This window comes from Callorhinchus milii, unplaced genomic scaffold (assembly GCF_018977255.1).
Source record: "Callorhinchus milii isolate IMCB2004 unplaced genomic scaffold, IMCB_Cmil_1.0 Scaffold4, whole genome shotgun sequence".
NCBI classification, from domain to species: domain Eukaryota; kingdom Metazoa; phylum Chordata; class Chondrichthyes; order Chimaeriformes; family Callorhinchidae; genus Callorhinchus; species Callorhinchus milii.
In genome coordinates, this window is record NW_024704745.1 from 6,993,724 (window position 1) to 7,007,158 (window position 13,435).

Below are 13,435 nucleotides of genomic sequence, written 5' to 3' on the forward strand. Positions count from 1 at the left end.
TTGCAGCAAAACAAAATGAAACCTCACGATTGTTGAAATTTAACAAGATTAAAACCTCCAGGCTAGACTACTCCAACTCTACGCTTGTCGGACTTACCAACCCTTCTCTCCACAAGTTGTGGATCATCCCAAACTCTGCAGCTCATATCCTCTCTCACACTCAGTTCCACAAGCCTATCGTCCCCATCCTTGCCTGGATCCTGTTGCTCCCCAACCACCAGATGAATCAGTTCAAGATTTAAGCGATTGTCCTCACAGTTAAGTACCTTCATGGTCCTTACCTCTGCGACCTCCTTACCCAATTGCTCCCTCTAGTCACCAGCTTCACATTCTCTACCATCAATGGTTGGGTTTTCAGCCTTTCTATCCCTCACTCTTTATAATTCCATCCTGAGTCCTACCGCCTCACCCCCTCCCTTGGCTCCATTATAATAATAATAATAATCCTTGCATTTGATTATGGCCCATCTCAACACATTCCTCTGTGACTCCTTCAGTTATCTTGGCCCTCACCGCTCCCAAATGGACTGTCCATGGCTTTGGGACGTCCTTCCGACGTAAAAGGCACTGTATAAATGCAGTTTGTTGTTAAAAGAGTCATAGTTCAATTTACCACAAGGGTACAAGATAGCAAATTCTATTCTGAAACAAGGGGGAGGACACCAGAAGAAAGCTAATCTGATTATTTGGGCTCATCCGTGCCTCCGATTTCCCTATCCTGGTTGTTCTGAGGAGAAATGCGAAGTCAAGGCAGGAAGAGACGATCATCTTGTACACAGCTTTGGTCTTGCATTGACTGAGACCTGTCAGCAGGTGGCAATTGCACAAACTAGGTGATAGCAAGAGAAAGCATTCACCCTTTCACTGCTTTCCGAGCCTTTCCCTCTCTGATCCAAAAAGAATTGCTATGATCTGGAGCAGAGATCCACAATGTTAAATTCTTTTATGCATGGTGACAAAAAAGTTGTGATAATATTACAATGTCTAATAAGTCTTAAAAAAATTATGATTTTTTTTAGATAACAGTTTAGTTGAAAAATAAGACTTTTTGGTCACCCTGCATGAGAGATCTTGTTCTGTGTGAGTGAGGACAGTGGCTGAATGGCACTTTGTCATCCCTGATGTCTCCTAAGTATTATAAGGCACTATATCAATTACAAGGATAATTATTATTACTTGCTTCTATTATACAGAAGACTCAGGAGGCCGTAGTGTAGTGGTTAGAGCACTCGCCTCGCAAGTGAGAGGACCCATGTTCATTTCTCAGGCAGGGCGAAACCTTAGGTAAGTTTCCTATTCCACACACCTCTGTTTACCTAGCAGTAAGTAGGAACCCAGTTGTTAGTCGATTGGGGTAATAATCCCTCCAAAAAAAAAATTATTTGGTCACTCAATCAATGACTGTTTGTGGGACACTGCTGTGCACGTTTGGCTGCTACGTTTCGCCCACAAAGTACATAGTCAATTCACTTTACAATATAGTCTGCGAAATGCTTTGAGACTCCTCAACGTCTTGATAAGGCGCTATTTCAAATACAAGAATGATTATTATGACTTCCATTATACACAAGACGTAGACAGTATCCCTGGAGATGTCAAGGATAACAAAGTGTCATTCAGCCACTGTCCTCACACCCACAGAAGAAGATCTCCCTGTCACACCATCCAGTTTTACTGTGAATAAAGCCCACTGTTGCCATCTCCATTAGCTAATTTGATGGAAATTACAAGCATCTTATCCCTCCTTTAAGTAAAGAAGTTTTTACTGATGTCTGATCTAAATTTTCTTTTCCCTAATTCCCATTAATGTCCCTAGTCCTATGTGTATCCTTTACTTTGAAGTAATGATCTGAGTTAACAACAACAATATTACATTTGTAAAGGGAGGATGTCCCATGGTGCTGGACAGTCAGTGTTTTGCATCTGAGCTGGGAGTCAGGATTGGGGTGGGTGGAGGGTAGGGGGTGAAGGAGGGTGATCGAAAGCACAGTCGAAGAGGAGAGTCTTGAGATGGGTCTTGAAGGAGGCAAGGGAGGGGACAAGGTGGAGGGACTTAGGGATGGAGTTCCAGAGGATAGGGGCAGAGTGGCTGAAGGTCTGTCCACCAGTGGTGGGGTGAATGAGGCAGGGGACATGAAGCAGGTCAGAGTCCGCTGAGCGGAGAGAGCGGGCAAGTATGTAAGGGGTTAGGAGGTCTCACAGGTAGGGGTGAGTGAGGCCATAGAGGGCTTTGAAGGTAAGGACCAGGATCTTGAACTGTATCCTCTGTTTGATGGGAAGCCAGTGGAGTCGGACGAGGATGGGGGTGGAAGGGTCACGGAGCCTAGTGCGGGAGAGAACACGTGCTTCAGAGTTCTGGATGATCTGCAGCCTATGGAGGGAGGAGTTGGGGAGGCCAACAAGAGGGAGTTTGCATAGTTAACCCTGGATGTTATGACTGCGTGTATGAGGGTTTCGGCGGGCTGAGATGTGAGACAGTGTCGGAGCCGGGCGATATTGCAGGTGGGGGAAAGCAGAGCGTGTCATGGAAGAGGTAGAAAGGATAGTTGAGGGTCAAACAAGACGCCATGGTTCCAGATTGGCTTAGTAGTATGCTTCCTTGGATGGTGAGGCTGTCAGCGCCTGAGGTGTGAAGGCGCTAATAGGAGCCAATTAGGAGGGCCTCGGTCTTGTTGACGTTCAACTGAAGAAAGTTGACATTGGCTCTGCACCATTAAATATTTTAGATGCTTTAGATGAGGTCTCTTGTTTGCTATCTTCTTACCAAACTGTAAATCCCAAGTTTCTCTTTATTTTTTTTCCACAGCTTTACACTTGGGATAAATCTTCTTGCTTTTTTATTGTCTTCCTAATGCAAGACAATCTTGTTAGAGGACTGGTGACCAGAACCCAATACTGTTTTCTGACTAATGCATTGTGAAGCCTCAGCATCATTTCTGTAGACTTGAATACATATTTGCTGGATAGTGACACTGACACATCAGCCACTGCTACCAAATCTGCCTACTCTAATTCAGCTCATTGTAGATTTATGCCCCACATTTATTTCTAATTACAGAAGAGAGCATGATCTTGGCATTAGTGGAGTCCTGTAGCTCAGTGGTTAGAGCACTCGCTTTGCAAGCGAGAGACCTGAGTTCAATTCCAGGCAGGGCGAAACCTTGGGCAAGTTTCCTTACTCCACACAGAGCCTAATAATAATGCCTCGAAAACCAAAGAAAAACAATAATAAATTGGTCATTTTCAATCTACAGCTGTTTGTGGGACATTGCTGTGCGCAATTGGCTGCCGCGTTCGCCCACAAATATACAGTCAATTCATTTTGCAGTGTGTTCTGTGAAGCGCTTTGGGACGTCCTCCCGACGTGAAAAGCGCTATATCAAAATGCAAGGATTATTATTATTATACTTGCAATGTGAAAATAGCTCACATTCCATTGCCAGGCATGTCACCTTGGAGCCAGTTCAACTACAAGGAGACCCTGCTTAACTATGCTGGACTGTGGCATAATCACAATCTACATTAGTAACATAAAATCATAGAATGTTACAGCACAAAAACAAGCCTTTCAGCCCAACTCTTATTTTATTTTCGGCCTGTTATTTTTCTCCACTTAATCTTTATCCCACGATGCTACTTGCTTTCCATACCTTCGATATTCTTCTTTATTCAAGAATAATATCTCATTCCCTTTGAGAAGAATTGATGGACTCTGCTTCAACAGTTGTGCGTGACAGAGAATTCATATTCCACCCACCCACTGCAGAGCCTTTTTTCCTCAGTTCTCCTTTATTTTATTTCTGTGATTATCTTCAATTTGTTCGCTCTCGTCACTGCCGACCGACTGCTCATTGTTGGAGTATGTATTCGTGTTAGCATGAGTTCGTTGATGCTGTTCTCCTAAATCACTGAGATGAATGAGAGTCACTAAATTACTGTGTCACTTTAATATTTGCTAATCAAGATGATGAAGGCATTAGAAATAATTTTGGTCAATGAAGGACAGCACTACCTTTAAGCTTTTTTACGTCTTTACATTGTACCACAGAGAGCCTCAGCACCCCGCCCCAAGCCCCCTCACGCCAGGCAGAATAATTTAATTGCTTTAAAACGAGGAACAAGTTATTGCTTAAATGTGCAAATAATACTTCAGATGCTAATGTTTTGAATAGCTTTTAATAACAATAGTTTTGGTGTATCTTGGAAATAATTTATCCAGTGCCAGGGGTTAATAGGAATTAATTCATATACAGCAGTCTGAAATACCAAATTTATTGAAACTGTCTGCATGTGGATAGTGTGACACGTGTCAATAATGCATTGCCAAAAGGGACTGCAGTCTTGCACACATCCCAAACATTTCAGTTCTGCTTTGGCCTGTTTTGGTTTAATAATAATAATAATAATCCTTATATTTGATATAGCGCTTTTCACGTCTTCTCAAAGTGCTTCACAGAATATGCTGTAAAGTGAATTGATCGTATATTTGTGGGTGAAACGCGACAGCCAATTGCGCACAACAGTGTCCCACAAACAGTCGCGGATGAAAATGGTGAAAAACCTACTCTCCCCACCACCGCTCCCACCCTAAGACAGAGGCATGCTCCTTCCATTGGAGAGAAGTGTACCCCCACCCTCGTTATTTGACCCATTGAAGGAGCAGATTTTATCTATTCCCCCTTCCAGTGGAACAAAGGCTGAAAAAATGATTTGTGCATTTTGAAGTGGTCCAGTTACACGATATAAAAACAGAAGTTGCTGGGAACACTCAGCAGGTCAGGCAGCATCTATGGAGAGAGGAAAATCAGTTCACTTTTCAGGTCGATGATCTTTTGTCAGTGCAATCAGGTCGAAGACCTGCAGTATTTTGCCTCAGTTACACAGGTGTTGGGAAGAGGATGGGTTCAGAGGGGATTCCCTTACGGTCCTTGATTTCCCCATTTACTTATGGAAAGGGAGCAAGTTTCTGTGGAAGGAACTTTGTAAATATAACAATATATAAATGACAAATTGGTTTAAAACCTGGAAATCAAGGACCGTAAGGGAATCTCCTCTGAACCCATCCGTGTAACTGACGCAAGATACTGCAGGTCATTGACCTGATTGCACTGGCGAAAGATCATCGACCTGAAATATTACCTGATTTTCCTCTCTCCATAGATGCTGCCTGACCTGCTGAGTGTTCCACCAGTGAGAGCAGTTCCCGGTAGTTTAAAGTTAAACGAGAGTTACCTTCTATAATGATCACGTTGAATAAAATTCCTTAATACGTTCTCTCTTGTTAATTCCACTTAAGATCTAAATAAGGAGGAAAAAATAGCATCCGGTTGTTGAAAGCTAGCTGATGCACTGTGCTGTGAGAGCTTTGGATCAAAAGCTGCTTATTACTGAGCGAAGGATGCCATCTACAGGAGTTTACTTTCATGTGCGCCACCCTGCAGCTTCACTGAGGCTGCCAGAGGTGTTGGTTAACATCTGAAGTACAATCACAAAGGATGTCATTGTGCTCCAAGCCTTGTGGGACTATAGCTGCCCCAAGGTATTTACCTCTTGCTGGCCAACTGCCTAATCTATGCAGTGGTGGGTGCATGTTTCACAGTGAATATGTCTCCACTGTTTGTTCGCTCAGCCTCTCGCTCAACCAGCTCACAAGGGTCTTATCCACCCCCTTCCCTACACCTCCATCACCACACGCACAAAGTTGTTTGGTCCATCTTTGGCTGAATTTGTTACCCTGTAAGTCTGATTTAAAAGGTTTGCTTTTTTAAAACTGCACCTTCTGTTTATCTAACATTGTCACAAGCTCAGTCCCCTGTGCGTGGATGATTTCATAGGCACCTTTTTACAAAAACAAAAATGTCCTAGATCTAATGAATTCACTGCAAGTCCACTCCTTGAAGGTGAGAAGGAACTTCTTCACTGAATGGTTAGTTTGGGTTTGGAATTTAGTACTGCAAGTAGCAGTTGAATTGGAATAAACATTCAAAAGCAAACTAAATTATCAGCTGAGCATTGACATGTAACAAGGTGAGGAGAAAGAGCTAGAAAATGGGAGTAATCATCAACTGAGGAAAATAGTTAGCTGTGGCACACACACAATAATCCAAATGTAAGGGTTATCAAAGTATTATTGATAATGATTAATGGTCATCTTGCCTGCAGACATTTCTATATTTTGAATTGAGGAGAGAAATTGGCTTGAACAGGAGAGATATTTTGTGAAGTTTCAATAAAATCGTGGAGCACTGTAGCTCAGTGGTTAGAGCACTTGCCTTGCAAGTGAGAGACCTGGGTTCGATTCCCGGCAAGGCGAAACATTGGACAAGTTTTCTTACTCCACACGCCTCTGTTTAGCTAGCAGTAAGTAGGAACTCGGTTGTTAGTCAATTGGCGGATCACTTTTCCGGGGGTAACAATTCCTTCAAAAAAAAACATTGGTCACTCAATCCACGGCTGTTTGTAGGCCACTGCTTTGCGCAATTGGCTGCCGCGTTTCGCCCACAAAATGTACAGTCAATTCATCTTACAATATATGCACCTCAGGCGCTGACATTATCACCATCCAAGCACTTTGAGATGTCTTGAAGATGTCAAATGCAAGGATTGATTATTATTATAATATTAATAATCGCAATTCTTCATTCCAGGCAATGAGTTTGGACACCCTGAGTGGCTGGATTTCCCCAGAAAGGGAAACAACGAGAGCTACCATTACGCCCGGCGTCAGTTCAATCTTGTGGATGATGCAAACCTTCGCTACAAATACCTGTACACTTTTGACAGAGCCATGAACAAGACCGAAGAGAAATATGCCTGGCTTGCATCACAACCGGTACGTATGGGTGTGGTGGGCATATTGTTGTGATTGTCTGTGTGTCTATGCATGATGCATTGTGTTGTCCAGACTAATACGATGGAACGGGTCATAAGTGAAGCTGAAACAATTTGTAATTCCATCTGAACTAGCCTGTAAAACAGACTACGCGTCACTTGAACTGCAACTACTTTGCCCAGAAGATAGTGGCTTTACTCCATTATACTTGGCCTTGAACATCAATGCAGTTTGGACCACTGAGCAATCCACAAATGTTCTCCTCAGCAGTCTCAGAGGAGGGAGACGATAGTGGTGAGAGTGGGGGAGCAGGGCAATGATCTGCGCTAGTGTTGAGTTGTGAGTGGGGGGAGATAATAAGAACATAAGGATTAGGAGCAGGAGTAGGTCATTCGGCCCCTCTAGCCTGCGCCCCCATTCAATAAATCATGGCTGATCTATTTTAACTCCACCTACCCGCCTTATCCCTATATCCTTTAATCCCTTTATCCACAAGAAATCTTATCAATCTCAGTCTTGAATATGTTCAATGACTGAGCATCTACAGCCCTTTGGGGTAGAGAATTCCATCAATTCACTACCCTCTGAGTGAAGAAGTTTTTCCTCAACTCAGTGCGAAATTGCTTATCCCTAATTTTAATACTGTGACCCCTGGTTATAGTTTCTCCAACCAGGGGAAGAAGTCTCCCACTATCTATTCTGTTGTGCCCCTTAATAATCTTATAGGTTTCTATAAGATCACCTCTCATTCTTCTATATTCTAGAGATTATAGGCCTAAATTGCTCAACCTATCCTCATAACTCATCCTCCTCGTCCCAGTTACCAACCTAGTGATCTACGTTGTACCTCCTCCAAGGCGAGTACATCCTTTCTTAAATAAGGAGATCAAAACTGCACACAATACTCTAGGTGCGGTCTCACCAGGTCCCTATTCAGTTGCAGCAAGACTTCCCTACTCTTATATTCTAACCCTTTTGTAACAAATACCAACATACCGTTAGCCTTCCTAATTGCTTGTTGTACCTGCAAACTAACTTTTTGTGACTGGTGTACAAGGACACCCAAGTCCCTCTGAACGCTAACACTATCTAGTCTCTCCCCTTCTAAAAAAGTAATCTGCTCTACTGTTTTTGCCACCTAGGTGGATGACCTCACACTTCCCTACAGTGACATTGGTGGGCTATCTGAGCGCGGGGAGGGGGTGGGGGGGGGAGTAACTATAGTAACAGTAATTATGTGAATGGGTGGGAGTTAACAACCGTGACACAACTTTGCTTTGCTGTGAAGATGTTTGTAAAGATGAGGTTCTTGCTGTGATGTGGGAAATCATGGTTAGGATATATTTTCTGAATCGTTTAGAAGCATGACTGACACAACTGTTACTATCCCAGACTTACTCGGCAACAGCAGCAGTGAATACTATACAGTATTTAAATCTCATGGTTCCATAAAATGTCTGTTCCCCGGGATTGATTCTAAACATCACATTTTTGCGCTTTTGCAAAATAACTAGAGGTGACCTGATTGAGTGTTTGAAATTGATCAAAGGTTTGGGGCAGGTTAATAACTAATAAATAAGTAACAAATTTTTCCACTGATCAGTGGTCAGGAATGACGAGGCACAAATTTAAGGAAAGGGAAAAGGAGCTGAGCTTGGCCACAGAATGTCGGAATTGAGTCCACCCTCTGGCTGTCTCAGTGGTCTGGTTTCTGAGCCAGGTGCATCTGCAGTGCTCCGGGACACTGCTGATGACAGACCAGCGTGTCTGGCGCATCAGCAGGACTTGGAGTGACAGACCAGTCACCGGGGGCAAGGTTGTTTCCCACTTAACTCCTGTTAACCATGCAAGCCAAAGCCCTAATGGAGAGGATTGTCCTCGCAGGAAGCAATGGGAAAGCTTGCTAGAAACTGCTCTCATTTACAAGCTATTCGTTTTTAGTTGGTTAAAGTCCAGCAGTCACCCAAATGCATACTGAGTGAGGGGTCCCCAAGCCTTGGGATTCTCATCAGCCTGTGACTAATACCATGCAGAATTGCATAAGCAGAGAGTGCCCTCCATAGAGAGAATGCAGATTCCATTCCAAATGCAGGGAGATTTCCATGGGTAAGTGATATAGATATTTGGGATTGTATCTGGTTTGGCTTCTGTTAAGCTTGATGATGGGTTTCCGTGTGTCACCCAGCTGCCCTAAAATAATCACTTTTTATTGAGAACTACAATCCAGATATATCTGTCTCTCGCTTCTATGAGTCAAGTGCAGTGCTACAGCTGGTATGCCGAATCTGATAGACTGTGCAAGGAGGCCCACCATCTCTCGCTAGTGAAAGCAAGCATCACTCTTTCAAACTTGTACATCTGTGCTTTTAATAACAACCTATCGCATTTTTATACAACTCCTCCCCTTCCAGGCTTACGTGAGTGAGAAGCATGAAAGTAACAAGGTGATTGCATTTGAGCGGGCCAACCTTCTCTTTATCTTCAATTTCAACTCCCAGAAAAGTTTCACGGACTACAGAGTGGGAGTCGAACGACCAGGGAAGTATCCTTTTGAGATTTGGCATCCAGTTTATTTTTTGACACAGTTATGTTCCTGAAGAAAGTGACTCACCGTATGAGGTGGCTCAGAAGGGACCTTATAAAGGTATGTAAGTTGCTTTAATATGACAGAGAAAGTAAACCTGAACAATATGTTCTGATTCTCCACCGCAACAGGATTGGAGGGCAAGTTTAGGATAGATATCAGGAAATATTTATCGATGGAGAGGAATCAACATTTGGAATGCGTTAGCAGGAGACTATTAGAAGGCAGGTTAGTGGAATAATTTAACAAACAGAGATGGGAGGTGATATTCTGGAAGATTGAGACCTCATGAACCTGTTTGAATTTAGCACTTTGTAAAATCAGACCAATTTCGTCAATATGACCATCCTGAAATATGGCTTATCATGAAATCCATGGGGCTTGGCTGTGAAACTGAGCTGCCCCGAATGCCTGGGTGTGTCTTCATTCAGATGTAAAAAGTATTGAATGTTTTGTTAATATGCAAAATTCTCTTCATAAATAGAACATTGACATTAACTCAGAGACATTGAATCCCACCTCTCAGCTGAGGGGGTGTTCTTAAGCTTGCTGTATGGTAAGCTACTTCTCCCACCCACCCCAAATCACTGCCTCTTCACAGATGTCCTACGAGAAATCACTATTGATAAGCTTTGGGGGAATCAGTGCAGGGAATGGTTAATGTCCCGCTTCTGGCCATGTTTACCATTTGTATAGCGAATAAATATTTCAAGTCTTTCCCGAGATCTGTTCATTAATTCTATCCATTTGTTATCGCTGACTGAGCGTCAATCAATAACCTACCCACAGAGCGCGAGACGTGCCTGCTAAAAATAGATGGTTCTGAGATGATTAGATCCGTGGGCCAAAAGGAGAGATTAATCCGGAATTCTGGCCAACTCGAAAGGTCAGCTTGGGTGGGGATGGTTTGAAACTGATTTATTTCCTGTTTACTTTCTACTGTTATTTCAAGGAAAGAAGATGCTTTTCTCGCAGTTATCAACCAAACTCACCTTCCAGAGTAGGCTACTGATTTCGCTGTTTGGGGTCTTTATCGGTCTAAAATAGCTACCAAATTTGGCTACATAATAACATTCAATGAATTTCTAGTTGTACCGATTCTATAAAGTGCTTTAGGCATTTCTAATACATACAATGCTCTGTGTAAATCCAAGCTGTTGCTCAGGAAACCTGAGACTATCCTGGCATATTATAAAGTGAGCTAAAGTCATGGAGAGGTCATTCTGCTGTGCAAATGGAGCATGCGCAAGCTTCACTTGTACTCATATATTTTAGCACACAGATTGTTAGTATTCATTACCAGCTTTGCCAATTTTAGAATTGACAGACTGTTCTCCAAATCTCCTTTGCAAAACTGTGCTTATTGGAGCACAGAATGATTATACTTCAGTGATCAATAGTATGGCTGACTCTATAGTCAGACGTGATGGATCGGGCTCCATTTCACACCGCAGTCATTTCAACCTGGTTAAAAATTGAGAAAGTACATGTCAGTAAATAGCTCAGCTGGTGCCAGCCACAATCATTCCTGCTTTTCCAAACTTTGTAAACTTTTTGTAATCAATCTAGAGAAGCTGTAACTTAAGGCAGAGAAATTAATCTGCAGGAAACTCCCTTCTCAAATGGATTATTTTTTTGATGCTAATCTGAAATGGGACCTTGGTTTAACGTCTCATCCATAAAACAGTACATCTGACAATGTAGCAATCCTCCCTCCCCCCACCTCGCCCCCCCCCCCCCACCAATCATGGTCGATGCCAAGCCCTGGATACATGAGCTTGTGTTCAGGATACCAGGTAATATCCTTCAGCAGTTGTCTTCCCAAGCGGACGGACCTTTACAGGACAGGTTGTGATGTACCATCCACCTTGATGCTCTAAGGATCTATGTCTCAAAAACAACTTGTGTTTATATAGCGCCCCTCACGCAGGGTAGTTCCCAGAGCGCTTGACAGTGGGGTAGCACGACACCAAGCTCGGGGGTGGTGACCATAAGCAGAGTTGAAGAGGAAGCTCTTAAGGCGCAAGATGGGGACGGAAGGCTACGAGTGCCATATACCAGGTTTACTGAACAACTGCGTAATCCAGATCCTCATGTGTGGCTTTAGCAAAATGAAGTAGCTGTCGTGAAGCCAGCTCTACCTGCAGTTGTTGAGTGACAGGTCATTGTAGGCTGGATTTCAGCAGGTGCAGTGACTGTGTATTTTGTGGCCTTCCATATATCTTGATCTGCAAATGTGCCCTAGTGTGTTAGCTTCATTTAACAATAGTTTCATTTGTCTAAGAACTGTGGGGAATATAGTGGTTCATAATTTCACCCAACTCCTTTTCCATTTTGATAATAGATGGCAATTCATTCAGTAAATAGTTCATGCTTTCTGCTCCAGTCTGAAGAATGCAATTATCTCTTTTAAAATCAGCTCCCACTTGCAGCTTGCTCTCTTAATGTATCCTTGGAATGCTATCAGCTTTTTCTACTTTAGTTGCTTGATCTCAATGGTTGTCATCCTGAAAACAGTCTCCATGTCATTTACAAAACCCCTACCTGACCCATATTGAAGTCCCTCCATCCATGCAGCAATTCGTCACCTTTCTATTTTCATGCTAGGCTTTCAGCAGCTCTAATGTCACCTGTATTTCTTTTTCTTGTGCTCGCTGAGTTCAGGACCAATCCAGCTTTCGAGCAAGTTGTGCTCTGTGAAAATTACATACAGCAGGGAGCAGGAGGAGGGGAGGAGGGGAGATGAATCTCTGATGCTTGAGTTCCTGTATTAGCTGCTAAAGGATTGTTTTTACATCAGCACAAACCATAAAGCTCTGGGACTGAGATTGGCTTTTAAATCTTATGGTTCAGAGGACATTTGGTGCTTCCTTGAATGAGAACATTCTGCCCATCTAATGTTGCTCAAATTAAACCTAACTTTCTGCCTCTTCTAGCACTTAATTGCGAGCTACTAGTGTACAGATAAGGCCAGTGACATATGTGACTGGTGTGCAGGCCCTTACAACTTGAATATCTTCAGTTAGGCTGACTTTGTAGACAACCTAAAAGCTTATGTATTCAGCTGTCCTTTGTTAAGATTCGGTATGTAGATAGAATATGGGTTCATAAAAAGGTGAATGAAGATTTGATTTCAATTGGTTTTGCATTTGCTCTTTACTGTAATAAAATGGGGACAAGCAAATCAAATAGCTGTTTAGNAAAAAAATTCACATTGAGAATAGCTGACTCAACATTAATAAGCTTCTTCCAGAAAGAACTGTATCAGTAACTACTTGAGAACAGACCCTGTTTTATCGTAGATCCATTTATAGTGGACTCAATGGCTTTGTTCTGTGCCTTCTTATACAATTATACAATTAATCATTTTTTAAAAAATCTTGCTCCATTTATTTCTATTTAAACTGTCAACAGCAGTTAATGTTACAGTAGCGTGATCATCTGGGTTCTGCTAAATCTTGTACCAAAGATTACAGTGAGCTCATCAAGTACGCTCTTGCCTCTTGCCACAACTACCCAGCTACTCACGCTATCCACTGTGGAGAATGTTCTTCATGATACTCTCTGATCACCAATAATAATGAAATCATAAGCAACAAAATGTAATAATCCTAAAAACAATCCTTGAATTTGATATAACACCTTCATGTTAGGAGGACGTCCCAAACCACTTCACAGGATTTACTGTAAAGTGGAGTGACTGTATTTTGAATGCAAATGTGGCAGCCAATTTGCATACAGCAGTGTCCCACTGGAAACTCTTCTGTTTTTGAATAGTCCTGATAGATCAGCCTCAATTATGTGAGTTCAAAGTCCTGCCTTGAAGCTTAAACTTGCAACCCTCGGATGCAAGATCGGCCTTTTGTCCTTCAGGAGTCTTGTGTTAAGAGGTTTCATTCCTACAGGCACTTCCTGTAGAGTCTGGCCTACATTGTGAGTAAGTGCGCAGTTACTTGGGGAATGTCATCATCTTTAGAGAACAAGATTCTCTTTGTGTCACCTGTCAACCGTAGCTTCCT

The 13,435-nt window shown here is 42.6% G+C and overlaps 1 protein-coding gene across 2 annotated transcripts in view; it reads left to right on the top strand.

Annotated features, from left to right (window-relative positions):
• The window catches only part of gbe1b (glucan (1,4-alpha-), branching enzyme 1b), a 162,864-nt gene that overhangs the window by 134,746 nt on the left and 14,683 nt on the right, over positions 1-13,435 (top strand). For both annotated transcript variants that reach the window (XM_007903568.2, XM_007903569.2), the window contains exons 13-14: positions 6,648-6,832; positions 9,244-9,374. In XM_007903568.2, coding sequence (XP_007901759.1) covers positions 6,648-6,832; positions 9,244-9,374 — 316 coding nt within the window. The remainder of the gene's footprint in view (positions 1-6,647; positions 6,833-9,243; positions 9,375-13,435) is intronic.